Below are 27,882 nucleotides of genomic sequence, written 5' to 3' on the forward strand. Positions count from 1 at the left end.
TGCTTAGCTGACTCCAGGGACGCGCCTGGAAGGGAAGGCGGGGGTTGGCTGAGGGAGGAGGGAGCGTGGCGCGCGCCCGCCCCTGACCCGTTTCCTCCTCTCGCGTCCGCCCTTTCGCTGCTCCCCCCCCCCACGCCGCCCACGAGCTCCCTCAGAGAGGAGGCGGCCGGAGCAGCGAGATGAGGGAGAGAGCGAGACGGTAAATTAACACCTCCCTGGAGGGTCGAATATCAAAGTGTGTACTTTGTCGTGAGGGGGATAGGGTCACCTCAGGTGCCGCGGGCGGGGAAACGGAGCGCGCCTGCCTCCCGCCTTCCTCCTCCTCCTCAGGAGGGTCGCATGAAAACGACTCTTCCGTGCCAAGGGCACCTTCTCCCCGCCCCGAGAGAGAGGGAGGGAGGGGCTGTGGCTTTAACAGCCGTATGGCAGGCAGACGTTCAACGGATGTAGTTTCCCCATTAAACACAGCCCCATGCGCAGAATACCCGCCCCCCCCCCGGTTGAACTTCTGGTAGCTGTTAAAGGCACACGAGTCGGGAAAGTGGAGGGAGAGGTAGCAACTGCAGTTGTCCCCTTTCTCAGCCTAAAGAGAGCTGGTGGCTGGTAAGAGTGTTTATTTTTCAGGGTTTTTTTTCTTTTGCCCGAGAATGGTAACTTTCTGGTAGCTTTTTTTTTATGCAGACGTTGAGACGTTCCCATTTGAGGGATGACTTCCCGCATTTGAGAAGACGAAATTATCATTATGACTATGCCTTTGTTTGCCCCAATGAAGGCTTTTTTTGTGTCTCCTAAATTAGTTGGGCTCTGCTTTGCACTCTTAGAGGGTAGGGCATTAGGTCTGTGCTATGTTCTGCAGTCGTGTCCAGCTTGAAGCTGTCTTTATTGACTAGAAAGCCACAATTTTTTTTTCTTGTAGCATTTTTTCTTGTTTTGAACCAATGAAATAGCTGAGGAGGAAGAATAAACTAATAGCAACATCAGTTTAAATTAAAATCTGGGAGCCATGGAACTTTCAGAAACCGAATTTCCTACTATAGATATACAGCTTAAATACTGCAGCTTTTAATGTTGAAAAGGAGTTTAATTTTTATCCATTGTAACTTAAAGATGCAGGTGAGATTCCATAGTCTGAAATACTCAAAGAGAAGAGAGTCCAAAATGGATGGATGTTTCTTAAAAGTGAAATATTGAAGATGGAAATGCAGACAATTCCAACAAGAAAGAAAAATGGGCGATAACTAAAGAAACTTTCTCTCACAGTGGCCAACCATATGCCTGTGGGAAACCCAAAAGCAAGACTTGAACATAAGAGAACATAAGAGCACTCTCCCCTCCTGTAGTTTGCAGCAACTGGTACTCAGAAGGATACAGAGGTGCCTCGCAAGACAAAATTAATCCTTTCTGAGAGTCTCTTCGTCTAGCGGTTTTTTCGTCTTGCGAAGCAACCCTATTAGCGGATTAGCGGATTAGCGGCTATTAAAGGCTTAGCGGCTAAAAGGCTATTAGCAGCTTAGCGGATTAGAAAAGGGGGGGGCGAAAAAAAATCGGAACATTCGCAAGACATTTTCGTCTTGCAAAGCAAGCCCATAGGGAAAATCGTCTTGTGAAGCAGCTCAAAAACAGAAAACCCTTCCCTTTCGTCTAGCGGGTTTTCCATCTTGCGAGGCATTCGTCTTGCGGGTCACCACTCTACTGTTCTGACCATGGAAGCAGAGCATGGGCATTGTGGTTGGTAGCCACTGATCGCTTTATTCCCCATTAATTTGTCCAATCCTTTTTTAAAAGCCATCCAAGTTGGCGGCCGTCACTGCCTCTTGTGGGAGTGAGTTCCATAGTTTAACTATTTGCCACATGAATAAGTACAGTGCCTCTTTTCTTTTGCCCTGAATCTTCCAAGTTTCAGCTTCACTGGATGTCCACAAATTCCAGTGTTATGAGAGAGGAAGTAAACTTTTCTCTCTCCACCATGCCACCTCTTACTTGCCTTTCTCTAAATGAAAATGTCCCAAATGTTGCAACCCTTTCTCATGAATGGCATGTGACCTACTGCCAGAGTTCATCAGTATTTTTTATCTGCAACTAGTTTCAGAAACTCCTATTTTTCCTTTTTCATAGAGTCGGACACATCCACATTCATCAGAATCTATCTCCCGTATCTTGAAATCTGCATTAACACCTGCAGTTCCACACTATGTTGTGTGTGTCATACTTATTTCAGGGAAAATAAAATATTTATTTTATCACATTTATGCCCAAAGTGGAGCCCCAGAAGCCTTACAAGATAGATACTTTATAAACAGTTTTAAATGATAAAATCCTGTCGCTATTCCCAATAACTCAACTTTCCTATACCCTAAACATTCTATACCCAACAGAATTGGGAGTTTTATCATAGACATTGAGAATCTGATCCTGGTTGGCCCTCTGTGCATAGCTGATTTAAGCTACATCCTACATACAACTGTTTTCCTTATTAGTTGTATTGCTTAAACTAGGGTGCATGGGGACCCACTACAGCCAAAGAGTTGTGCTATGGTCCCTGATTACTTTCTAGTTAGACTTTGTGAGCATGCACAGTACTCCTGTGGCTTCAGCATATCAAGTGTAATGATCAAGTTCTCCAGCTAGAATAAACCTTTCACCCCACAATGGTAGAAATTGTAGTTGCATTTGACAGTTCCAACTGATGATAAGTGTTTTTGGTAGGTGGTATGACCAGTATTTTTGTGAATGGACATCCTGCTGTTTATAGAATTAATAGGCTCTTGAGTCCAAGTGCTGGCAGCAGAAAGGGGCGAGAGCTTATTTGCCAAACTAGAATGCCATACCTAAGGATATGTGGGGATTTTCCATTGTGGGAAAGTGGGGATTTGTGTTCTGTTCCCAACAGATCCAATTGTCAGTGAGCTCTCAGGATTCCTAGTATTTTCAAAATATATAATATTCAAAGCTAGGTGGTTGGAGTTCACAGGATGGTTAAAAGAGAAACTGCCATATTTAGGACCTGGCTACATTTTGCATGCAAGCATATGGAAACCTGGGGGAAGGAAAAGTGGCTTTGAATGAAGGGTGATTGGTGTGGAGTGAATAAGTGGTAGGTAGAGAGAGGTTTTAACAGCCCCTTTCCCCTTACCTCACCATTTCTCTGCTTCAAATCTTTCTCCTGCATCTAGTTTTTTCCTTTGAAAAGCAGCTCTCAAGTTTTGCTCTGGATATTATGTGTTTGCAACATATATTCCCACCCTTAGATAGGTGCATCAGATCAAAGTCAAAGAACAGGTTTCACCATTGTAACCTGGGGTCAGTGGCCCTGATAAAGTAGAGTGCTGATATGAAAAGCAAATAGGGGGCTAGGATAAGACCTAAGCCAAGTTCTAATTGTTTCTGTTACTACTTTATAATTTATACAACTTCTAACACTTTAAAGTGATGCACAGTTAATAACAAACTGCCCAAATATTTACAGTAGACATGATAGTAAAGGAAAAGGAGTGGAAAGGGAAGGGCAAAACAAATTAAAGTACTAATTTTTAAAAGTTATGTAACTGGTGACCTGCTGGAATAGCCACTGAGAAGATTTCCATGTTCACTATTAGAGTAATTCTGTGGCTGTGTTAAACTCTTTAATTCTTTAATCTATATAATTTATTCAGATTAGAATGTAGTCTGCTTCAACCTCTTATGGAGAAGTGTAAAGATCCATTCAAGGCATTGAAACTCTGCCCCCTCCCCTCAGAAATACTCCCCCACCCACCTGAGACTCATCATGTATTGCTCACATACTTTGTGTCCTATTTTTACAACCACAAGGGAAGGAAACACTTTTAAAAATGAAATGTGAGGCTCTCAGCAAACTTAATTCTGCCCACAATGCCATGTACCACATTTTCATGTACTTGTATGAATTTGGAAATTGAACACATCTACCTACAACCTATGGTTTGAAATCCAGGAAAGCACAACCATGTTACAGGTCTTCTGAATGTTCTCTGTCTCTGGTGCTGAATGTGATAACTGTTTTTCTGTGGGACACCTGCTGCTGCGGGATATGAGGAATCCAGTAATATATGCTTTTCTCATCTAAAATAATTACTTAGCCTTTGTGCAGAAGTCTATCTGAGAATAGTCAGAGGCCCATATAGAGCCCCCCCCCACTGTTAATGCTTAAGAAATGTTAAATAGTCCCATTTGTTCCCTGCCATCAGTTAGCAGTGTCCAGTGCTATTCAACCATCATTTACTCCAAAAAATACAAAGCAGTGGAAAGGCTTCAAACAGGAATGAATTGGATTCCCTGTTTAAATTCTTATCTTGGATAAATAAAAACAGCATGCTGGTAATATTAAAATTAATATTGTTACAAAATATTTTTAGACCGGGGTAGGCAACCTAAGGTCTGTGGGCCAGATGTGGCCCAAACGCCTTCTCAATCCGGCCTGCGGATGGTCTGGGAATCAGTGTGTTTTTACATGAGTAGAATGTGTCCTTTTATTTAAAATGCACCTCTGGATTATTTGTGGGGCCTGCCTGGTGTTTTTACATGAGTAGAATGTGTGTTTTTATTTAAAATGCATCTCTGGGTTATTTGTGGGGCATAGGAATTCGTTCATTATTTTTTTCAAAATATAGTCCGGCCCACCACATGGTCTGAGGGACGGTGGACCGGCCCACGGCTGAAAAAGGTTGCTGACCCCTGTTTTAGAGCTTGGAACAGATTCAGAAGAATATTAAGGATAAAACCAGATGGTTCCAGCACATTACCAAATAATGGAGTGTAGAAAGGAAGAGCTGCATTCTTTTCAAGCCCACTGATGCTCCCTTACACTGTGTTGTCCATTTTTAAGCAGAAATCTGAGCAGCATTAGCTGGATAAACCAATATCTAAGGCTGGGATTGCTGTTGTTACTGTGTAAACATGAAGTTATGCTCACAGTTAGATAAAAAAGGACCCCACTTTTACAATGCCCATATTTTTTCTCCAACTTTCGGTGGAGGTTATTCCAAGTAGTATCAGCCTGCTCCTCTCTTGGAAACAATAATTGCTCTTTTCTAATGTGTTTATTTCCACTCTTTAGTCATGGCACTTGATTTTTTTTAATCCTCTTAACAGTTATGCAGGTTTTCATATGTTCCCATTGTGTATTAGAAGATTATTTTTCACTGTATGTGGAATTTGCTGTCATGCCATCCATCTCTTTTATGCTTTTACGATATTGCACATAATTGGTAAAACAGTGATCATTTTTATATCTCTGCCAAGAGATGAAACAGCCAAGAAAACTAGGAAGATTTGACACTGTTTATTAGATTCTTTCTTTCCCATGCCCCCATCTCCTTTTTCTAAAAAGAAATTAGTCTTGCACATATTCAAAATACATTTCTGCTTTCTAGTTTCCATTCAGCTTCTGTATTGCAATAACTTTCTGTTTCCTGGTTTGTGTTGGTATTGCAGTGCAGGCATGGAAAGTGAAACAAGCTAATCTCTCGGGACAAAAGTCTTGAGTCAGTAAAATTGTTTGCCTGGGTGTGTTTCTAAACACAAAGAAGACTGCATACGAAAAGAATTGTTTGCTTTCAAGGGCAAGGAAGGGGAAGAGAAAACATAGTTAATGGTATCTCTTCATTCTTCAGTGTTTGGACTTGGAAGATGATTTTGAGATGTGGTGGTTTCAGCAAGGTCTGAGCATCTTGCCTTCTGCCCTCGTTATTTGGACATCTGCTTCCTTTGTGTTTTCATACATTACTGCAGTCGTCTTACATCATGTTGACCCTTTGGTGCCCTACATCAGGTCAGTAAGACTTTTACTATTGCATTGTTACATACAGCGGTACCTCTGGTTATGAACGTTTCAGGTTACAAACTCTTCAGGTTACAAGCTCCACTAACCCGGAAGTAGCTGCTCCTGGTTGCAAACTTTGCTCCAGGATGTGAACAGAAATTGCACACCAGAAGCATGCGCACGGCAGGAGGCCCCATTAGCAAAAGCGCCCCTCAGAAGAACAGTTTCAGCTTGAGAACGGACCTCCAGAATGAATTAAGTTCGTAACCAGAGGTACCACTGTATAACAAAATATCACTGCATAGGAAAGCACACACCCCCTTTGGGGGGTATGGAACTCCTAATTTTAAAAAAGTCATATGCATACCAATTTAAAGTTCTTTCATTTCTATCTAACAATGCAGAAAAACGTGTTCCTCTCCCCTCGGCTTTGCTGGAAGGTGAAGGTCGTATACTTCCCAATTCCTTACAGAGGAGTATGGCAAAATCAATAAATGGTTATAGGTTATAACTTGCCTGCAGCCATGTTTTAACTATAGGAGACTGCAAGAATCTGTAGCTGTAATAAACTGCATACACATTTTGACTAAGATACAGATTCCTGTTTGGCTATTCCCAGGCAATGTGGGTGTAGCTGCTGTGATCACGGGAAACCAAGAGGCAGGGAGAAACCTGCATCCGAGTTATCCATTTTCTCCATTAACATGCCAGCTACAGGTCCTAGAGCAGGTCAGTTAGATTTTTCCTATGATGCATATATCGCTTGTAACCAAACATCCATAAGAGCTTCTTACAGTTTTAATTAAATATATAGTTTTAAACGCCATTGGATAAGTATACATATTTACAAGAAAACTTGTGTGGGGGTGGGGGAGTGTTGCAGAGTCACTGCCTCTCAACCTACACTACCTCACAGTGTGGTTGTGAGGATAAAATGAGGAAGTGGGAGCACCATGCACTCCACCATTAGTTCCATGGAGGAAATGTGGGATATCACTATAATGTAAATAAATAAATATAAATAAATTAGTACTATAGAAAAAATAATCTAATGTGTTCAGTTGAAGAAAAATCATATTGCTGATATGAACACTCTTCCCTTTCATATGTTTTCAGGGTCCTTGATTCATTATTCATAATGCCTTATATCTGGGGTGGCAGATAAACCTTAGAATCATAGAATTGCAGAGTTGAATGGGATCCAGAGGATCATTTAGTCCAACCTCCTGCAATGCAGGAATATGCAGCTTTCCCATACAGGAATCGAACCTGCAACCTTGGTGTTCTCAGCACCATGCTCTCACCAACTGAGCTATCCATTTCTAGGCCTTGTCATGCCTGATGTCAGGGAACCTTTTTTCAGTTCTGGGGCTGCATCCCCTTTTGGGCAACCTTTCAAGGACCACATGCTAGTGTTAGGCAAAACTAGAGGCTAGTTTCTGCACATACTCACACACCCCTCTGTATCTCCATGCAGAAAAGCAAGAGGCGTTATCAGAATACATGGCCACATCCTAGCCTGGCAAAAATTGTTGGGGTGTGAAGCAAGGCCGGTGAAGTGTTGTGGCCTAGGGCCACATTTGGCCTGCCAGCCTGAGATTTCCTGCTCCTGCCTTGTGTAATTCACTGGGCAGTGTTAAAAATCAGAGATCCAGCATGCTGTAAGCAAGAGAAAGGATTACTAGCAAATATTTTCAGCAGATAATTTGTAACTGGGTGGAGCTACAGGCCTCTGTTTCTGGGTGAATACATAGCATATAGGCAGCCTGATAAGACTGCACTTTGCCTTTTAGAACTTTGCCATTATTCGTGTATTGAAATTCTTAAATGACTTGGAGTCAGAAAATTTGTCAGACGTTGGTAAACTTTAGCCATGCATAGCTGGCTGTATTAAATAAATAAATAAAAGGGCTCTATATTTGGCAAACAACCTTGTATAAGTCTTTAAAAAACTTGTTCCTTTAATAAATATAATTGTGCTAGATTTTCCAGCATTAAAAACTTACTCTATGCATTTTGAAATAATACAAAAACCAAATGAATCATGCCTCAAGTACTACATGGGCATGGATTTGTTTTTGGTTGCTTCCCTTTTGATAGTTGTATTTTTTCTCCATCTTCTGCTTATTCTTGATACTTACAAATTGGTATTTAAAATTTAAATGTCTCCCATTTGGTGAGTTTTAGAGTCACTGTATCTTACATTGCTTTTCTTTCAGTGACACAGGAACAACACCCCCTGAAAGATGTTTGTTTGGGATAATGTTAAACATTGCCGCTCTTTTGGGTAAGTACGGGGGGGGGGGGGAGAATCCTAGGCTTCTGAAAGATGCTTAGACTTAGGCTTTGTGAGACTCCAGAGGGAAGGAATTCTGTCTCTGTAGCATAGCTATTGAGATGCCCTTGTCATGTGGAAAAGGTGCACTGATGGAAGCGAGACAAGGACACCACAACAACTGTTCTTAAAGATTTCCATGGCAAATACAGGTGGCAATATGATTATTGACTATTCATTATTCCATAAATAATCCTGCTAAATCTGCCTGTCTCATAGTAGGCAAGTAATTGTATATGACACAGAATCTTGTGACAGCTTAAAAACTTACAAATGTGTTAAGGTGTAAGACAAAGGGTTTTGAGATACTACATAGTTAATAGCCATACCAATGCCAGGATGTTTGTTATAAACAACTGTTTGGGAATTCTCTCTCTTAATATATGATTAACACTGTTTTGTGCTTCCTGTATTTCATTTCCTTCTGATCATACTGTTTACAATTTTGCTCTTGCAAAACCATGTGAATATATCCCTATAACTCAGGAGAATACTTCATGCATCTAACAAAGTGAACAAATCCATGAAAGCTTCTACCCTAATCATTTTTTAAAGTCTTTTAAAGATGCCATGATAATCTTTGTTCTTTTTGCTGCAACATACTAACATGGCTACTCTAAAAGTATACGTCATATAAGTAAAATTCATCTGCCCTCAGGGCTGCATTCACAGACTTTCTTCCCTCCTATTGTATTTTGAGTACCTGACAGCTAGTTTTAGGTGGCCACCAATTATACAGTACTTGGCTTCTTCCAATTGCAGTCTTTTATACCATAGTCTTACTGTGCTGTATTCGGATTCACAGGCATGGCAACCATGTATGTCCGATACAAACAAGTTGAAGCTTTGAATCCTGACAACCCCAAGATCTTCAAGTTAAATAAAGCTGGCTTTGTGTTAGGAACAGTTAGTTGCTTTGGGCTTTGCGTCATTGCAAACTTCCAGGTTTGTACTTCATCTTTAATTGTTTTGGAATATAGGATATGATAGGCTTTTTTTTTTCTCCAGAGAAGTTACCTATTGATTGTCTTCCAGCATAAATTTGGGTAGTGAATGCACATAAAACACAATATTTTCATCTGATAATAGGTTTGTGTTTACAATTGGGCTTTGGTTGTCAGGCCACAATTGTACGATTGCCATGACCTTGCTGTACATTTACGTAGTAGCAATTAGTGCTGTTTAGTTTTATTGGTGTGAATTTCAATATTTACACATGATTTGTTAAGCAACTTGCCTTTTTTGCTGTAAGCCTCTTGGGAGATATTCAGGTGACAAGTGACTAATAAGTCTAAGAAATGAAATGAAATGAAATGCTCAGGCACAAAGCTTATTGGATGGCCTTGGGCTGGTTGCAGTCTCTCAGCCTAACCTTCTAAGAGTTGTTGAGGTTAAAGTGCTATCAGAGTTCTAGACACACATAATGCAGCAACCTTCAAACTAGACATATCTGTGGTCAGTAGTTGGGTGAGAGACTATCTGGAAACCACATGTGTGCTACTTTGAGCTTCCTGGAGAAAAGCTAGCATATAAACTATTATTTTCCACTAAAGAGTAGGGTAAAAATGTTTTAAGTGTAAAAAATACAAAACATGAATTAAGTCTGGGAGACAGATGTAAGAAATAGATATATGATTTTGCTACCAAACCACATTTTTTTGAAAATGTGAACTTTCCTTGGGAGCCACCCCTCTAAAGTCTCAGTTTATTGACTGAATTGTTCAGCTTTCAAATATTACTTGGTCAAAACAGCTTTGAAACCTGTGGTTTTTTTCCTCCAGAAAAGCACTTTATTTTCTATGCATGTAACCGGAGCCTGTCTCACGTTTGGAATAGGAGCCATTTACATTCTGGTTCAAACAGTTCTTTCCTACAATATGCAACCAGGGATTCATGGGAAGGGCATTTTTTGGATCAGACTGACAGTTCTGCTGTGGTGTACATCCAGCATAGTGAGTAGTATCCTTTGTGGTGAAATGTCATTAAAACAGTGAACATGTATAATTTATATTCAAATAGTAGAATGTGAACACAAGACTGCAGTTCAACTCATCCATGTTCTATTTGGAAGTCTCTGTGACTTCAGTGGGTGTTAGTATAAGAACATGAGAAGAGCCCTATTTGATCAGACCAAAGGTATATCTAGTCCAGTATTCCGGCTGACTTTTTTTCCTAACCCAAAGGTTTTAAACGTTCTAGCCTTTCCTTCTATGGAAGGTTCTCAAGCCTTCAGATAGTTTTGGTTCTTTTTCTGCATCTTTCCCAGTTCTGTGATGCTTATTTAAGTATACATAGGATTTTAAATGCAGCTGCATCATATATTTGTATAACGGCATTACGATGATGCTACTGGTGCCAATTACAGCCTCCCTCCCAGGAAAAATAAAGCATAGGGATTTTCATAGGGATTGCAGCACAGAAAGAAATGGTTAACCTCCCTTCCTGCACATCACAGTCACAATCTGCAGCTGCTATTCAAAAACATGCTGAATGTATTCATACTTCTCTGCATAGGGACTAGGCTGCAAATCTATTTTTTAAATAAATGACTAAGATAAAGTTGAATGGTTTCTCAAATGCTGAAAGTGCAAAGCAGATGTTAGGGGTATTTGAAAGGAAATCCATTTGTGAGTCTCTAAATCTCAACTATATTGGTATACATTTCACAAGAGGTAAGAAAAATATTCTGTTTGGCATTGATAGGGAGAGCAATCAAACCTGTTGGAAGCCAGTGTTAATTGCACTGGGGTAAATTATGCTGCTGTTAATTCACTCCTATTCCAAACTCCATTCAGGAGTAGGACTGAGTGAGCCCAAGCCTGAAGAGGGAAAACAAGTCTTTAAATAGTGTTTGTCTTCCACCACCCTTTTTGCAAGTAAAATTACCATTGAGCAGCTAAGTCATGTGACTGAGCTGAATTTGGAAAAGAGGCAAGTCTTCTGCCTCTCCACAGAACACAACTTTTTCAGGACTCATTCCAGTGCTGGCTGGAAGAGTATTCTCCAGTTGAGCCAAGATGAGGGTCTTCAGGCGGCTGAGCTTAGGCTCAGCCCAGAGATACACCTGTTCCAAACTCCACTCATCCTGGCAGATCTTGGATTTGGACTGCTCCCTAAATCTCAGCTGAGGCATTTGGTCAGTTTATGGTTATCACATTTTTAAAGGACATGGACAAACTGAAGAGACCAGCAAAACTGAAGATCCATACCAGGAAAAATAATATCTCTTCTATTTCTTGATATGAGTCAGCCAATAAACCAGAGAGCTCCTAGATCAGAGAAAAAACAAATAAGGGCAAGCAAGGATGAATGTAAAGTGAGGGTGCTCCATATGCCTCATGGGTGTTCCTTAACCTGCTAAAAGTGTTTATTTCTTCAGTCATTTTGTACAGTGGCCTGTGTGGAACAGGTTTAGTACAGAAGCTGCATTGGGACCCCCAGGAGAACGTAAGTTTCATATTCTTATGAGAAAAATTGAAGACATAATGGAAATTGGTCCTCTGCATTGGAGCATATATATAGGGGGGGGGAGGGAGAGCTATGCACTCACCCACCCTAAAAAAACAAACAGCTAAGTAGTCACAGTAAAAAATTACCAGGGCATACAAAAGTAAGGCAGTGGTGATGTAGGGAGCTCAAAACCAACTATTGGCTTGACTATTTGAACCAGAAGGTACCTGGAAAGTTAAAAACCAGATTGCATGACAGTTGCCCTGCCTGAGCTTCTGCTAGCTTCTTTGAATAGTCCTCCCCCCCCCCCAGATAAAGTAGCACATAAATTAACAAACATAACCCTAAAAATAGTATAAAAATAACACCAGTCTTGAAAGACCTACATTGGCTCCCAGTACGTTTCCGAGCACAATTCAAAGTGCTGGTGTTGACCTTTAAAGCCCTAAACGGCCTCGGCCCAGTATACCTGAAGGAGCGTCTCCACCCCCATCGTTCTGCCCGGACGCTGAGGTCCAGCGCCGAGGGCCTTCTGGTGGTTCCCTCATTGCGAGAAGCAAAGCTACATGGAACCAGGCAGAGGGCCTTCTCAGTAGTGGCGCCCGCCCTGTGGAACGCCCTCCCATCAGATGTCAAAACGATAAACAACTACCTGACATTCAGAAGACATCTTAAGGCAGCCCTGTTCAGGGAAGTTTTTAATGTATGATATTTTAGTGTTTTTTTGGTTTCTATGGAAGCCGCCCAGAGTGGCTGGGGAAACCCAGCCAGATGGGCGGGGTACAAATAATAAATTATTATTATTATTATTATGAGACAAGTGTTTCTCACATTTTCTATAAATATTGCGGCCCATTTCATGCCAGTTCAGTCTAGAGAAATGTGTAAGAGCTCAGTTGGATCGGCCAGATGTCTGTGGGATGCTCACAAACAGGGTATAAAGGTAATAGCCCACAGTTATTCTTCAGCAAATGACATTGACCATCTTCAGTTATAGTGCTAAACCATGGTTTAAGCGCAGAGATGAAGATCTCCAGCTCACGAGCCAGACTTTACCCACCAGGGGGGGTCAAAGTTGGGCTATGAGGCCATTTCCCCCAACTGGGAGGTTAAACCCTGCTCTGTTTGGTACGATTCCATGTAAATCCCTTGTTAAAACAGTGTTTCCTCCTATTATGCAACATGAATAAGTGTAGCCTCCTCCTAGGCTTGCAAGTTTCCCTTCCTTCCTTTCACATGGAAGTGAGGCTTTTGCTTTCCTTAACTCTGGCCTGTTTTTGTCTGAACTGTGAATTGTGGTTCAACACACTATGGTTAGCTTTAACACAATATATCTTTATTTGAAGGAGGCTTATTTTGAAATTAACTGTAATTAGTATTAACAGTATTACTTAGCTTTTTGGATGAAATGACAAAGAAAAAGCTAGTGTCTAGTGCTATATGAATGAGGAACCTAGGCTCATTCACATAGCACTAGAAGATGGTGTAGCATTCCTCCTTAACATGGGTCTTCCCTGGCCTATTGCCTCTGAACCTGGAAACAACCAAACAAAAATGTATGGAGCGCAAATCAGAACTCATTCACTGCCATTCTGTATACTGTCCAAATAGGTGGCTATGGGAAAATCAGCCCTCAACACACTTTCCATACACGTATTATCCATGACACTATTTTAGAAGGAACAAGAGCAACCTGCAACAAAATGCTGCAGTGTATCCCCAGTTGTAAAAGGGTGGTTTGCATTCAGGGTTTCATCCCCCCATCCTAATTTCCTCTAAATACAGTATTCAACTCATCCCCATCTGTTCCATTTTTCTTTTCCAACTATTACTGTAAACGCTATGCCTACTGAGCATGCCTAGTCATCCATGAGCTGTTTTTATAGGGTTTGCCCCCTTGTGTTCATCTTTTCAAAAACAATTCATACTTTTTTGCAATCTGTGGGGTTCCCCTGAGCATGCCGAAACTTCCCTCTTGTTTTGACTACTTGTTGACAGTCACTTAATTACTATTAGTGATCTTTCACCACTAAGATGTATTCTCATAGAAATCTGTTTTTGTCTTCTACAGGGTTACACTTTTCACATCATGAGCACAGTCTCTGAGTGGTCTTTGGCTTTCTCTTTTCTCAGCTTTTTCCTTACTTATATTCGTGACTTCCAGGTAAACCAATGCGGGTTTTTAGTTGACTAGCTTCTAAGCGATAATAGATATTCTTAACCATCCTGAAGTTTTGGGGGGTGGCTTATCACAACAAGGAAGGCACTTCATGGGTTAATATGAAATGTGTATTTCCATGGCAAATCATGTAAGGTAAATATCACCCCATGCTAAAAACTTGTGGCTTTTGATCTGTAAACTTCCTCTTTGACGTACATGGCTGGCCACTATTAAAACAGTATATGCACTAGATGGAGCACAGAAATTAAAATGGCTGTTTTTCTGAGCTACAAGAGAAAAAAGAACACTTCATACAAGCATATTTACTTTCAGAGGCTGGCCTTGCAATATTACCTTTTTCAGAAATCTGTTTTTAAGCATGAACAACATTTTGTCTGCACTGTCTCCCTTGTTTATGAAAATAAACACAACTCTGTATACAATGAAAGTATAATATGCACTGAATGTCCCAATGCAATTGGTATTATGACTCAAAATAAAATCCACACAAGGCATGTATGCAGTCATAAAGAATTGACAAGAATATATGCAGTCTTGCAATTTGCCATTCAGTATAACCGAGATCAAGAGTTCAACTAGGTAGTAAATCTTCTAGATAAGACTGGGTACATGAAGGACTCTGGCAACAAGGCTCCCATGTATGGTCTTCGTTTTGTTATGTCTTCTTCAGGTTGGTTCAGATACATTGATAAACGTCAAGTTTATGTTCATAATGAGGCCAGCTCCTGACTTGCATGGGCACTTAGCTCCTAGTATAATCCTTGCTTATGAGCCAATACCAAATTATAAAGAAATGAGCGAAACCTTTCTTTATAAATGTCTCATGGATCACTGGATTTAGTGATGGAAAACCATTAAAAAATTCATTTCTGCTATGCACTGCAGAATGTTATTCTTTTGATGAATTTATACCCTACCTTCCCCTTAAAGTGTGATTCCCCACCACCACCCTTTTTTGAGGATTAGGACACCTTTAGTGCCTTGCCATAGCTGTTCATGTCTATTTAAGCCAGGTAGGAAGTCCAGATGACATTGGACTCCCCACTTCCATCCTCCCCAGCAAACATGGCCACAGGTCAGATATTATGGGAGTTCAGCAACATCTGGCGGACCACAGGTATCCCACCCCTGGTTTAAGTGTTTCAACTAAATCTCTCCAGGTACACCTGTAGCTTAGGTGGGGAACCTCAGCCCTGCGGGTTAGATACAGCTCTCAAGGCTTCTCTATCCAGTCCTTGTCACAGCCCTACTCAATACCCTCCTTGAGTTCTTTTGCCTTGCTAGAATGTGTCAATAATAATAATAATAATAATTAAACTGTGATAATTCCTCTGGTTTATGTGGATTGAGAGATGGGGGGCTTGTATAGCTGGAATGTAGCCTACTGTAAATAGGTAAGAGTTATATCCATTTGTTACCTGCTTTTACCTCTGGCCCACCTATTACTGGCATGCAGCTGCTGGAATGTTCCCCATGAGGAAATGCAGCCATTGAGCTGAAAAAAAATCCCACCACATATCTCTGGAATTAAAAAAACAACAGCCAATAGTAATCCAAACCAGTGAGACCCATCAATTCCACCATCACCACCCAGTGAAGGAAGATCTAGTGAAGAACTGTTTGATGTGGCAGTTGTTGCTCTGTGAAAATGGATTGACAGACCTTAATTCATTATTTTCCACCATTCTTCCCTTCTTCAGAAAATCTCCTTGCGTACAGAAGCACTGCTGCATGGGCACAATCTTTATTGTACACATCAGCAGCTACTAGCAGATGACCAAGGAATGCCAACCACAGAGAATATATGAGAAGATAACAATGGAGAATGAGTATGAATTGGATCTAAAGGTGGAATCCGTCCATCAGAGAATGGCTTTTTCTGTCAGAAGGGAAACTTTGGATCAAACACTAGCTTTTAATATCTGATGAACCTATGTTGGTTTTGTGTCTAAAAATCCAATGTTGCCTGAGTGCACCTCTTCTCACACAATGGGACTTTCCTATCCTCTCCCCAAATCTGTCCTGGAGGGCCACCTAAGTAAAGTGAAGTGCCATTGCTCTTGAGCACAGACACCGTTGGATTTCAGTGAGTTATGCCATCAGTCTTAATATGCAACTAACAAGATAGATGCCTACTTGTCTCATTGTCATCAACCACATCTACAACTCTATAAATGTGTTTTAAGATTTAGCACATTCTGTGCAAGCAGTAAAAATGTGTCATTTTATATGCAAATATTGATGAAGGATTGTTAATGAAATCTGTCACTTATGTGAAAATATTTTTAATTAACCCATAAAGCAAAGCAATTCCGAATATGAAGTAATACTGCCAGTAGCAGCCTGCAACATTTCTTCTAGATTTTTATAAATTGAATAATAAAATACAGATTAAAGTTTGCTGACTGAAGTCCATGATTCTGCATACTCACGAAAGGAGATGGGATTGAAAAATTTCCATGTATAGGTTAAATTAGGGGTCAACCACCTTTCTGGGCCAGTGGGCACACCTGGAATTTTGAGAGTTCTGTGGGTGCCAGCCACAACATAGTTGCCACGTTAGGGGGGGGAGACACAGAAAGGTAGTCATTGCACAGCTCCTCCCATAATTGTATTTGCATACTAGACCTTGTAGAATTTTTGAATTAAACAGCAACCTTCTCTTTGCTAAGCAACATGTGGAAATTTCCTTCCAAAACTGATGGTATCACTTCCCCTGTAGCTTAACAAAATTCGGGTGGTGTTTAGAAACTATGTAAGAGAGCCAGCTTGCTTCTTCCTGCTCCAGAACATGAACCAATGGGTTCAAGTTACAAGAAAGAAGATACCAACATCAAGAAGAACTTTCCCACAGTGGAACAGATTCCCTTGGAAGGTGGTAGATCCTTTCTCCTTGGAGGTTTTTAAGCAGAGGTTGGATGGCCATCTGTCATGGATGCTTTAGTTGAGATTCCTGCATTGTAGGGGTTTGGACTAGATGACCCTTCCAACTGTACAATTCTATGAAAGAAGGACAAGTTGGGATATGCCTGTTCTAAACTTGAGTGGATTTTAAAAATCAGAACCCTTTGTCTTTTCGAAGAACAAACATTTTCTATATCCCACACATATTCTGAGATCATACTGGTATCAACAAGAAAGACAAGTTAAAATTTTGTTTTCATAAACACTAAGGTTATGGTACCACCAGTGTCAATGGAACCCAGGTGATGGGGCTGTCTTCTCTTACATAGTAAGAGGGAACTCAACAGTAGGCAACTGAATAAAACCAAAGATTGTTATGGGATGAACTCGTTTCTATATATTTTAGGACAACCAAAACCATTTAAACCACTTGTATTCATATACAATTCAAGGTAGCTGGTTATTAATGGATTACCAAGAATAATTAGCTAAGGGAACATATTCTATATGGCATTGTGGCCAATGGTTTAAATGCAACCAAATTTTGAGAGTGCCAAAACAAACAAACAAACAAGAACACTACTGGAACATTTTGTGACAGGAACCTACACATGCAGTGCCTTGATGAATACATTTTTACCGTCAAATATGTTCCAACATGATATAAAACATCAAATTAGACCAGTAAGTATTCTATTCAAACTAAACCAGAAGATACATACACTTCAATGAGGGCAAGAGCTTTACAGATAAGGGAGAGAGGTACCTCAGAAAAGAGCATGGCTGGCTGTCGGGCATCCTGAATATGAACATTACAGCACACCACTTTGTTGCAGATCTCACCTGCTCTAATTGACTGAACTGGGTGAAGTTAAAGAGTTGATTTTTTCAAGCTGGCTTAAGGAAATTCAATCAAACTTTTATCACTAAAGAAACTTGACGAATTCAATACTCTTACCCCATTCATTGACATGTGATTCCAAGTACCCAATTCAAATAAGTTAATACTAGCAATTTTTCTAGAAATTTCATTTTTCTGAAACAAACTTAAGCTGTTCCTTTTAACGCAAAACTGAAAAAAAATGATTTACATTTCATTCTATGAAACAACCTCAATAAACAACAAGAATATAAACTGCATTTACTGAAATAATGAGAGAATATATTGAACTAACAAGTATCACATTCTGCAAACAATACTCTGCTACATAAGTTCCTAGGCTTGAAAATGTTTATACTTGCACTCAATATGTAAACATAAAAAACTAAATTTTTTATTTGCTTTATATGCAAGAAACAAAAAATAACATTAAGTTGCAAAGGGGTTGCAGCAAAATTTGGGGCTAAGTAAGGACTAGGCTTGTCACGTCTGCTGCATTCTTTTACGAATTTCCTCTAGTGCTGCCTCTCGTTCCCTCAGCATGAGTTTAAGCTTTGCTATTTTTTCATCTCTTATTGTTTCCTCCAGATCTGGAGGGTTAAATGAAAAATCTTCTCTGAAAGGACCCTTGCTTAAAGGAGTTTCATGTTCACTGTAGTGTAAAGCTGAGGTTGAAATTTTGTTCTCTTCATTACTTTGAACACAAAGATTTGAGTGTGGGTCCACCCTTTGAGAGAAGTGCAGAATGCTTGTAGGATTTCCTTGCTCTGATACAAGTTGTGTGCAAGAGCTACTCGGGTTATCCACTACTGAGTCAGAGTTGCCACATTTCAAATTTGGCTTTGGTATAGATTGTATTTCTGTTTTCTGCTTCTTTGTATTTTCTTGTATTGGTAGCATTTTTGCCTTCCTCTTTATATTCAACTCTTCCTCCTGTTCCTCAGTTATCTGTAAGGGGGGGGAGAGAAGAATATTAGGTAATACTATATTATTGCGACATTATAATTATTCAAAAAAATAAAATATATAGTCCACAAAGCTATTTTATAACTTGAACTATTCTAATTGCTTAACTACCACCAACATATTCCATGCCTTGGGATTGTATAAACCACTATAGACAATGATAGTTTTCAGTATCAGTGGAAAAGGAGTGGGTTAGATTTGTATGAAAATATCCACCTAGTATCGTGGAATATGCCCTACTCACAAATCATGTGGGTTTTTTTTTAGTAATAGTAAAATTCATTAATGTTATCCCCCCCCCTTACTGCCACTCACTTCCAAAGCTCAGGAGGGACTGCAGCTCAGAAGTAGAGCATGCAGAAAGTCCCAACCAATACCTGGACAATACTGGGCTAGATTTTCCTAAAATTCTGACCTACATTCCTAAAATCTACTGAACGTGTACCAATTTGTGTTAATTTTATTTATTAACAAATTCATAAACCACTTCATAGCATAAAGCCAACCAAGTAGTGTGCAATATAAAAACCAGAATAAAACATGAGTTCTAAAAACAAATCACTCCAGAAAATAATACTACAATCTCTACAAATTCTAAAACATTAAAGCCATTTCTTCTAAAATATTTCCAAAAATATAAAAACAATAAAGCTATTTATTCAGATACACTATTGTTCAACCAGTGACTTCAGAGAAAGGCTTCTTAAAAATGATTTAAGTAGGCGACCAAACATCGTGACACTAGGCTGTCTAATTTCAGCTAGTAACTGATTTCAGAGGGTTGAAACCAAAACACGAAAAATCCAGTTTCTAGTAAATGTAATAGCCATTTTAGGCATGTCCTGCTGATGTGTGATCGCCGACACGCGGGTCCTTATGTACCTGGCGGGGTATGGAGCGCTTATATGTGCTCCGCTGATGCATGTGGGGGCTGTGAACAGAACACCCTGCACAAAATTGTCACCGCCTGTAAAAAAAGCACATTTCTGGGGCAAGGTGGTCCCTTAGATACCCTGGCCCCAAATTGTTTAAGGCTTTAAATGCTAACAACAAAACCAACGAACCGCGCTTATTAGCATATTGGCAGCCTGTGCACCTCCCTCAACCGATATTTTCTATGGTGTTGATGGAGTGCCATAATCAACAACCTAGCTGCTGCATTTTGCACCAGCTGTTGCTTTTAAATATATGTCAAAATATTTCCCAAGTTAACAATCATAGAAATTACTTTTGAGTGCTAGGGCCCCGTGAAGATTTTTCACAATACCTTTTCTCATTTTCTCTACCTTTCTTGGACTTGTTTTCCCTTGCCCAATTTACTCCACCCATCCTCTCGGGATTCTCTTTTTCTTTTTGTACACAGCATACTCATTCTCCCTTCTCCATTCATTTTTCTCTGCTTTACTACGTGTCCACATGGCTCATTCTATACCTATTATAGTTTATTCCAAACCAAGCAGAAGTTGGTCTGCTTGCTCAGAAGTTAGAATATTTTGAAAACACTGCAACATAACAATAGCTCAGCCAATCATTGCAAGAAGCTTCAATGACTGAGTAATAATACCAATGAATATGAAAATAATTCAAACAACAAAATGGTATGGTGAGACACATAAACATTTCGGATACCTCTTCCTCAGGTCCAGGTTTAATAGGTACTTCCGGTGGCAACTTGCAAGAGTCATTCATCTGTACATTGTTGGAACACACAGTCGCTTCTGATTTTCTGAGAATAACTGATAAAGGAATTCTCTGCAGATATACTCTCTCTTCTCTATGCAGGCCAAATTTTTTTCTCAACTCAAGACAGAGTTTTCTCTGTTTCCTTTGTTTGATCTGAGCAGCCACTCCTGCAAGTATCCTCTCCATCTGAAATAATAAACGTTCATTATATAAGCTTGCCAGAACATCACTATGATTAAGGGTATTGTACACAAAGCTTTAATTTTGGGGGGGCTCCAGGACTCTCAATCCAGCACCCAAGTCACGCTCCTTTTCAAGCCAGACCCCTTACTAGCCCTGTTCCATAGCCTTCATGAGTGGTTTTGTCTGGAAGGAACATGTAATTGAGCAATGATAATGCCTACTGCTCGCCTGGATGGAGAAATGTTTGCATGTAGAAACCTCTGGCTTTTATGTGGTGAAACTGTAACTACTGTAACAACTGTTACTGAACCCATTTTGCTTCTGGATCCACTCAGTTTACCTCTGAACCTGCCCGCCACTGGTATATGACCCCTGGAAGATTGTCTGTGGCTGAAAAAAGGTTACAAAGGAACATATGCTGAAGCTTAATCCATTAGCAGCTGCCAGTGGACAGGCAATCCATGAAACTCCAGGTGGTGTTGGACTCCAACTCATAATAGACCCAGCCAGCATGGCCAAGTCATCAGGGAATGATGGCAGTCCAACATCTGAAGGGCCACAGGTTCCCCAGCCTACTGCAAGTGATAGCCCTAGAATTGGATAGCCTTGGACACTTGCTATTTGTGAATGCTGGTTTGTAGCTTAAGGAAAACTAACTTCTTTTTAACTTCCTTCTCCAGTGCATCTATCTGTACTTTTTGGAAACAAATGAAGACATTTTTGTTTTGACAAGGTTTTCCAGCTAGATGGAAAGGTCTCTTCTTTAGGTGTTCATTGTGTGTTGTTTTTAAATCTGTATTGTTTTGTATGCTTTTAAAAATTATGTTAGCTCTTTTTAAGGATATGACTGTAAATCGCTTTGGGGCGTATTTGTGAATTGCCTTCCACATATATATGTATAAATAATAAATAGCTATGGGGTTGTATTGAATGTAACAGAATGCGCTCCCCTTCTTAAATATATTTTAGTGGTTTCCACAACCTTCCAGAACAGATCTGGGGACAGTGCAGGGTACACGTACTGGGAGGAGAGGGGTGGAAGTCCTGTTACACTATCGTAATCCTTGTGTTTGCACAATTATTTAGTTCAATACTGCCCCAAGTAAACAAACAGGACCCCTTCCGAACTGCCAGAACATTGCCCCTTTGGATTAAATATCAAAATTGCCCAGGGCAAGCAGTACACCTAGCCCCAACAGCTTGGAAGCTTGCATGGTAGCTCTATTTCAGTGCCTCTGTATCTTAGTACTATAGACATCAACAAAGTATTTTTTGTTGGAGAAACACAGAACCTTACAACAGCTGATGGTTCAGATTTTATTTCTTTTCAGTGAAAGACTTGAGGCAGCAGGCAATGAAAACCAGTTTCATTTTTTTTTTACTCTCACTTGTCAGATAACCTATTAAAATCCTCCCTATCAAAATAATTATGTAACAGTACTCATTTAAGGCAACTGACACTTCAAATCAAAGACAATTGTACCATTGGTACAATTTACTCTAGCGAGAAAGTTACCTTTCGATCTTGGTCTTCAGAAGTACCATGCCTTGTAGATGGCTTTAAAGCAGCAGCAGGCACTTTTGGAGGAATAATTTTCTGTAAGCAATTCTTTATCCTTTCTTTTGTGACTGATATTTTAGCAACATTTCCTCCAGCTAGGACATTTTCCGGTGTGGACACTGCCTCAGGTTGGCTGGTGCTGCTTACTTGCAGATTCCCATGTGGTGGTGTGAAAGATGGAGACATAACTTTAAAATCCTTTAGTTCAGACTGTGGGAAAAGTCTCATATTCTCACTGGATTTTGGATCCTTTGCATAAGGGGCAATTCCTTTGTTCTTCGACAATACTAAATTGACAACTTGGTTGGTTATTGTACTATCTGCAGCTGAATTAATGAACTGTAATGAATTTTTTCTGAAATGTGTTTCAGCACCAAATGATACTTGGCTGCCACATTTGCTTGCTGATGTCACAGTGGACTCTTTCTTAGTCAGTAAATACACTTTCCCATTGAACATCACCAGAGCATTATCATTAATCGAGGGCATTTTTGCTTGGCTTTCATTCAGGTTGTTCGAACAAGTAGGCAGAATACTGGCAGGGTTGTTTATTCCATCTTCAGGATTAACCAATGTTTTTAAGATATTTGATGCCACGCTGTTTGACGACTTTACAGGAACAAGGCAGGATGCTGATTGTGGGTTTTCTTCAACAACCCACTTCATAGGAGATGACTGGTTTCCCAGGCTATCAGACGTTACCAGGGCAGAACTACTGGCTGCTGTTTGTGCCATTGTCAGCACCAAAGATTTTGATACTTCCCCGACAGGCTGTGGACATAAATTTGGCAATGGTTTTGAATGTGTTTTCACTGTATTTACTGGCGACACATATATAACAGTTGATGCATTTGTAACTTCACATGTTCTAAAGGCATTTGAGGCTGCTGTGGCCAGTATCTTCTGTTGAATTGTTGGAGGCAAAAAAGAAGCTGGGACAGATTTTACTTCTGCGTGTGCTGGTATTTGGAGGTGATGTCCAGAGGGCACTACAGGACTCTTCACAGTAACTGGGAGTTTTTTATTCACAGGTACATATTCTGCACTGCTCTTGTGTGGGGAAACTAGAGTAGCATCCTTTTCCCAGGAATTATCAGCTGAATGATAACTGCTGTGAATGGTAGAAGTTGATTGCGTAGTTGGGTTCTCTTTTGCAAGAGGAGCTACTTCCTTATTTTCCATTTCTTCCAATGGCTTTGGTAAAATTAATTTTCCAGGAGTAGCTGTATTAAGTTCAGGAGCTTTAACAAATGAAGACGGAGTTATATTTGTAAACAGGTCCTTAAGATGACTATGACCAGACATGGAGTCTTCCCCTTTAGCATCAGATATGACTGGTGGCTGAACCAACGACACAATGTTTCCTATACGTTTAGAAAGTGGAAGCAATTCCAGAAGGTTTTTTCCATCCAGACCAGTAGTGTGAACTACTTTGTATATATGACCTGTAACACTTGAAGGGGAAAACGTCACGTAAATAACTATCACTCATACACTATTATTTCACATTAAACTATGTACTGTGAATGGTACATCTACACTGAACATATCAGAGGCTTATCTGAAAAGCCAACTGAAAAGCATCTTGGCTAATTTGAAAGGCAAAACCAGTGTAATTTGTGTTATTTGTTAGCTTATAGTCATAACAACATGGCATGCTTCATCACTGATCACTAGGAGAACCACTTTCTCTCTAATTAGCTGTTGAAGGTCATCAGATTTTTTTCCAATGGAAGCCTTTATACAGCTACATGCCAGGTAAAAAAATTAAAAGGTGCTCCTTACTAGAGATGGGATAATTTCTGCCTTCAGTGCCCTTGCTGAAGGCACATAAATTTCTGTCGAGAAAAAGACACCAAGCCTAACAGATTCACTCATTCAATCTACAATACTGAAGCAACAGGGGAAAGCACACTGTAATAAAAGGTGCAGAAAGGAAGGGCTCCCCTTTCCAAAGAAAGATGCTCACCTGCCTCATTCAATTTGCCATTTATTTTTGAGGCAGAAAAGAAAAATGGGAAGGTACCAATTGCAGGAAAAAGAAGGAAGACCGCCTCCAAGTGTTCAAGATCTATTTATGGATCCAATATATTCTCAGGGACACTCTTGAACAGTCAATTGCAACAGTGTGTAGATAACAGGTTCAAACTAGTTGTTAAAAAGTGCTCCTAAGGAACAACTCGAAACACACTGGGAGGTCATTATTTTAAAAAATGTTCTTGTGCACTTGAGAAGCCCCTGTTATCTTCAAGGCACTACTAGAGCAAGAGAATGGAATGAAAGGAGCTGGAGAAGGGGCAGAGGCTGCAGAGAAAACTGGGGTGGTGGGGTGTCCTTTTTCCATCCTTGGGACTCTGGGAAACTCACCAAACCTTCTGCACCTGAAGCTGTGGGTGCAGAGTGCGGCTGACTGCTTAATGGGGCACAACTGTGGGTAGCCGAGGAAATGCCATCTCCCTTGGTGCCTCTCCATAAAAGCAAGCCCTCTCTATGGTACAATAAAGCAGCTGGAGGAGAAAGGGGCAGAACTGTGGAGAAAGAAGTGTGAGTAGAGGGGTGGCTAATGTTTATTTATTTATTTAATACAATCTATACACCACTTGATTAAAAACAACCTCAAAGCAGATTACAAACAATAACACAAATCAAGAACAAATTACAATGCTATTTTAAAACGCAAGTTAACAAACTAAAACAAATTAAAATTACTTCAGCTTTCTAAGCATCTAAGTAAGTGTGTCAAAACAGGAATGTTTTTAGCAGGCACTGGAAATAGCATAGTGAAGGCACATGCTTGATCTCAATAGGCAGGGAGTTCAAAAATGTAGGCGCTGCCACACCAAAGAATCTTTACAAATGTGAAACGGGTATTATTTGTCACCTGTAGTAGTACCAATTCCACCGATCAAAGTGGTCAAGTAAATACATGTAGGGCAAGGCAATCTCATAGGCAAACTGGTCTCAGTTGTTAAGAACTTTATATACTAACAGTAACACCTTGAACTTTACCCAATAGCAAATGGGCAAACAGTGCAGATCTGCACCTTCCCCCCAAAACAGGAATTAGCAATTGGCTGATAGCTGTTCCAATCTAAAGGAAGTTCAGGGTTTGAAATTAGCAGGGCGCCAGGCACATTTTGTGCCTAAAGGTTCTCCATTTGCGAGCACCTCAAAAAGTCTGGGTGCCATTTTTTGCACCTGGCTGACACTCAAGGATTACTGAAATGTTTATGCTTTGAAGCCTCAAAGTAAATGTTAAGAATAGATAATAAGTTAAGGAGTTTAACAATAAAGAGTATAGAGTGTTTTGAAAACGGAAGTATGGTCCCAATATTTTTATTGTAAACACTAAATTAAACATGTGTTCACATTTTCTGCTAAAAATGTGTCACTTATGTGACTTGAGTATTAATTCATGCTTCTCAAAGTAATAAATAAAAAGTGCTGCCAACCCACCCACCCACCCCGTGATGACTAGACATTCTGTCCCAGAAGCCATTTGGCTCCTAGCTTTTCTATCCCAGTTTCTAACACTAAAAGGAAGGGCCCAGAGCTGGTTTTGTTAGGAGTGGTCACATGAGTGACTCACACCACTGCCTCTTTCAAAGCAGAAAGAACCATCCCCTCACATAGCAAAGCATTAACCACACTCTGAACCCAACTAGTCATCCCCCTCTGGTAGATTTGATAAACCAGGAGGGTCAGGAGTTGAGGTGGCACATGGTCAGAGGCACTGCCACCAGCACCTTGTCCACATCAACTGATTGCATAAGGTAACACTGATCCCACAAAACATCCTCAATAGCAACACTAGGTACTAAAACCAGAGCTGCAGCAAGTGAAGAGTCAATATCACACCAAAGTTTACCGACTTTGACCTCAAAGGGTTCCAGAGGTCCCTTCCCCATACAGGGAGTTAGTCACCTCTAGACTGTGTGAGCTAGGCAGCTAGTAGAGGACACAATACGAGCTGCAAAATGAACCACTGTGTCAACCATTTCATCTCATCATTCCATAGTGAAACCAGGGCTTCAATAGGATCACCAGCTTTTTCCACTGGAAAATCTCCCAGAGCACTCCAGAACACATCCAGTTCCATCAGTCTCCAAGGGTGGGATATTCAAATGGGCTCACCACCCTTACAGAGGGCAGGGAACTGCCATTGTCAGTCCAAACTTAACCATATAATGGTCTGACCATGACAGCGGAGTGTATTGCATCTTCAGTCCATCCCTCATATCACTTGGATAAAGATCACATCAAAGGTGTGCCCTTCCTGGTGTGCTGGACCGATAACCATCTAAGAGAGACTCATGGTTGTAATAGAGGCCATGAACTATTGAGCTTGCCTGACAGCATCCTCCATGTGGATACTGAAGTCACCATGAATTATCATTTTAGGGTCTTCCAACAATATCCCAGAGACTACCCTTAGCCAGCCTATCAGAGATACTGCTGGGCAACAGGGCAGTAAGTAGACTAACAGCATCCCCAATCTGTCTATCCCAACACCAAACATCTCTTTGGCCATCCCTGGTCAAGGAGATGGTGTCCTTATAGACAAGGGTTAACTCCCCCACCTTGACCCCCTACTTGGTCTGCTTGGAACAGTAATGAAAACCCAGATGGGCAGAGCTGGGTAAGGTCCAGTCCACACAACTCACTCACCCAAGTCTTGGTAATGCAAGCCAGATGAGCCCGCTCATCCCCAATCAAATCGTTTTATTATGGTTTTATTATGGACTGATCTGGCATCCAGCAACAGCACCTCCTGACCAGAAGACTCAGTGGATATGCTACCAGTTATATGTCAACTGTATTTTTGTAATTAAGTATAGTTTGTTTGTTTTTTTTAAAAAAAATATTTCAGTCTTCTTGTGTATACTGCTTAGAGATACGTTCTATCTATTAAGCGGTATAGAAACAGTGTAACAAAACAAGAAATCAGAGCAAGGTAATGAAACCAGTTTCAGAGGCTAGTCTCCTGTTTTATGACACCACTGAAGTCCAGATAATTTTTTTATCCATTATTATTTTGCTTAACCACTACCAGCAGAGCTGGGGCAGGGCACAATTTTGGTTGACAGCCTGTGATGCCTTGTTACTGCCTCACACGCATTCATTCATTCATTCTCTCTCTCTCTCTGGTGGCGAAGGACAAGAACCTTCCCCGTAACTCTTACCTGGGGGAAACCACCCACAAAGGCTGGTCGCGCTTTCACCGAGGCAAGCGGAAGAGCGGCGGGTTTCCTGCTTCAGCTGTTTTAAGCGCAAAAAGCCGCCAGGGGGCATCCAAGAGCGCGCAGTGCAGGAACCCAACGCTACGCGGCGCTGTGGTAGTTACAGCGCGAGGGCCAGACAACGTCGTCGCGGAAACAAAGGCTTTGTTTCCCCCCCTCAGTTTCACGTCTCCGCCGCGGGCATCCCCTCCCCCGCCGAAAGGCTCCGGAACCCGATACTTCCCAGCGCTCTAACCCGCCGCCCACCCCCCAAAATAAGGCAGACCTGAGGGAGCTGCGAAGCCCTACTCACCAGGGCGAGGCGGCGGAAGCTCCGGACCCCTCGTGCCCCTCGCCCTTCCTGTCCTGGCTCTGAGCTGCCCCCTGAGGCAGTCGGGACATAGCGACGAGGAAAACCCAGTGCCTCAGTCGCTTCCCCGCTGTTAACTTCCCCCTACCCCCGCCGCCAGAGTATTAGTCTGAGCCCAACCTTGTGACGTACTTCCGGCTTCGGGGAGCTTCCGTCGAAGCTACTGGATCCGTCTCCGGTGCGCTTATTGCTAGGCACCACTAGCAGGTGCTTTCTTCCCTATCAACTTCCGCCACGTTCCTTCTTGCTTTCTTTCCACGCGCCACCGGAAGTAGGCGTTTTTTGCTCGAGCGTGTCAATTTACAGCTTCCGGGAAGTCGCCAGAATGACTTCCGGGTCGCAGCTAGCACTTCCTGTTGGGAGGATATTA

General features: G+C 41.0%; 2 protein-coding genes across 7 annotated transcripts; one reads left to right on the forward strand and one right to left on the reverse strand.

Moving 5' to 3' along the window:
- Positions 1-90: 90 nt before the first annotated feature.
- Positions 91-16,146, forward strand: DRAM2 (DNA damage regulated autophagy modulator 2). 3 transcript variants are annotated; one of them, XM_083508614.1, is made up of 8 exons: positions 91-199; positions 5,631-5,788; positions 7,999-8,066; positions 8,920-9,059; positions 9,896-10,073; positions 11,479-11,561; positions 13,636-13,728; positions 15,447-16,146. In XM_083508614.1, the coding sequence occupies exons 2-8, from the start codon at positions 5,658-5,660 to the stop codon at positions 15,552-15,554; spliced, it is 801 nt and encodes a 266-aa protein (XP_083364740.1). In that variant the 5' UTR covers positions 91-199; positions 5,631-5,657; the 3' UTR covers positions 15,555-16,146. The 3 variants fall into 3 exon arrangements, with proteins under 3 accessions (XP_083364740.1, XP_083364742.1, XP_083364741.1); XM_083508616.1 differs by lacking the exon at positions 91-199 and adding an exon at positions 211-235; XM_083508615.1 differs by lacking the exon at positions 91-199 and adding an exon at positions 489-603.
- LRIF1 (ligand dependent nuclear receptor interacting factor 1) lies at positions 16,016-27,844 on the reverse strand. Of its 4 annotated transcripts, none has more exons than XM_083508560.1 (4): positions 27,633-27,832; positions 21,879-23,376; positions 20,126-20,365; positions 16,016-18,478 (listed from the first exon to the last, which is right to left on the reverse strand). In XM_083508560.1, exons 2-4 carry the CDS (start codon positions 23,226-23,228, stop codon positions 18,014-18,016), a joined length of 2,055 nt encoding a protein of 684 aa, XP_083364686.1. In that variant the 5' UTR covers positions 23,229-23,376; positions 27,633-27,832; the 3' UTR covers positions 16,016-18,013. The 4 variants fall into 4 exon arrangements, with proteins under 4 accessions (XP_083364686.1, XP_083364685.1, XP_083364688.1 ...); XM_083508559.1 differs by having other exon boundaries at positions 17,903-18,478; positions 27,456-27,844; XM_083508562.1 differs by having other exon boundaries at positions 17,903-18,478; positions 27,645-27,832.
- Positions 27,845-27,882: the final 38 nt, after the last annotated feature.

This window comes from Podarcis liolepis (genome assembly GCF_965112155.1).
Source record: "Podarcis liolepis genome assembly, chromosome: 6".
Classification (NCBI taxonomy): Eukaryota; Metazoa; Chordata; class Lepidosauria; order Squamata; family Lacertidae; genus Podarcis; species Podarcis liolepis.

What these genes read in the sequence shown, in the direction of transcription:
- LRIF1 (XM_083508559.1), bottom strand. Translation starts at nt 27,544, where the DNA reads ATGTCCCGACTGCCTCAGGGGGCAGCTCAGAGCCAGGACAGGAAGGGC. An exon ending in GCTTCCGCCGCCTCGCCCTG is followed by an intron (nt 23,377 to 27,455) that starts GTGAGTAGGGCT and finishes TTCCCCTTCAAG; the next exon opens with TGTTACAGGTCATATATACA. An exon ending in AACCTGGACCTGAGGAAGAG is followed by an intron (nt 18,479 to 20,125) that starts GTATCCGAAATG and finishes CCCCCCTTACAG; the next exon opens with ATAACTGAGGAACAGGAGGA.
- DRAM2 (XM_083508614.1), top strand. Translation starts at nt 5,658, where the DNA reads ATGTGGTGGTTTCAGCAAGGTCTGAGCATCTTGCCTTCTGCCCTCGTT. An exon ending in ATTGGGACCCCCAGGAGAAC is followed by an intron (nt 11,562 to 13,635) that starts GTAAGTTTCATA and finishes TGTCTTCTACAG; the next exon opens with GGTTACACTTTTCACATCAT. An exon ending in CTTATATTCGTGACTTCCAG is followed by an intron (nt 13,729 to 15,446) that starts GTAAACCAATGC and finishes TCCCTTCTTCAG; the next exon opens with AAAATCTCCTTGCGTACAGA.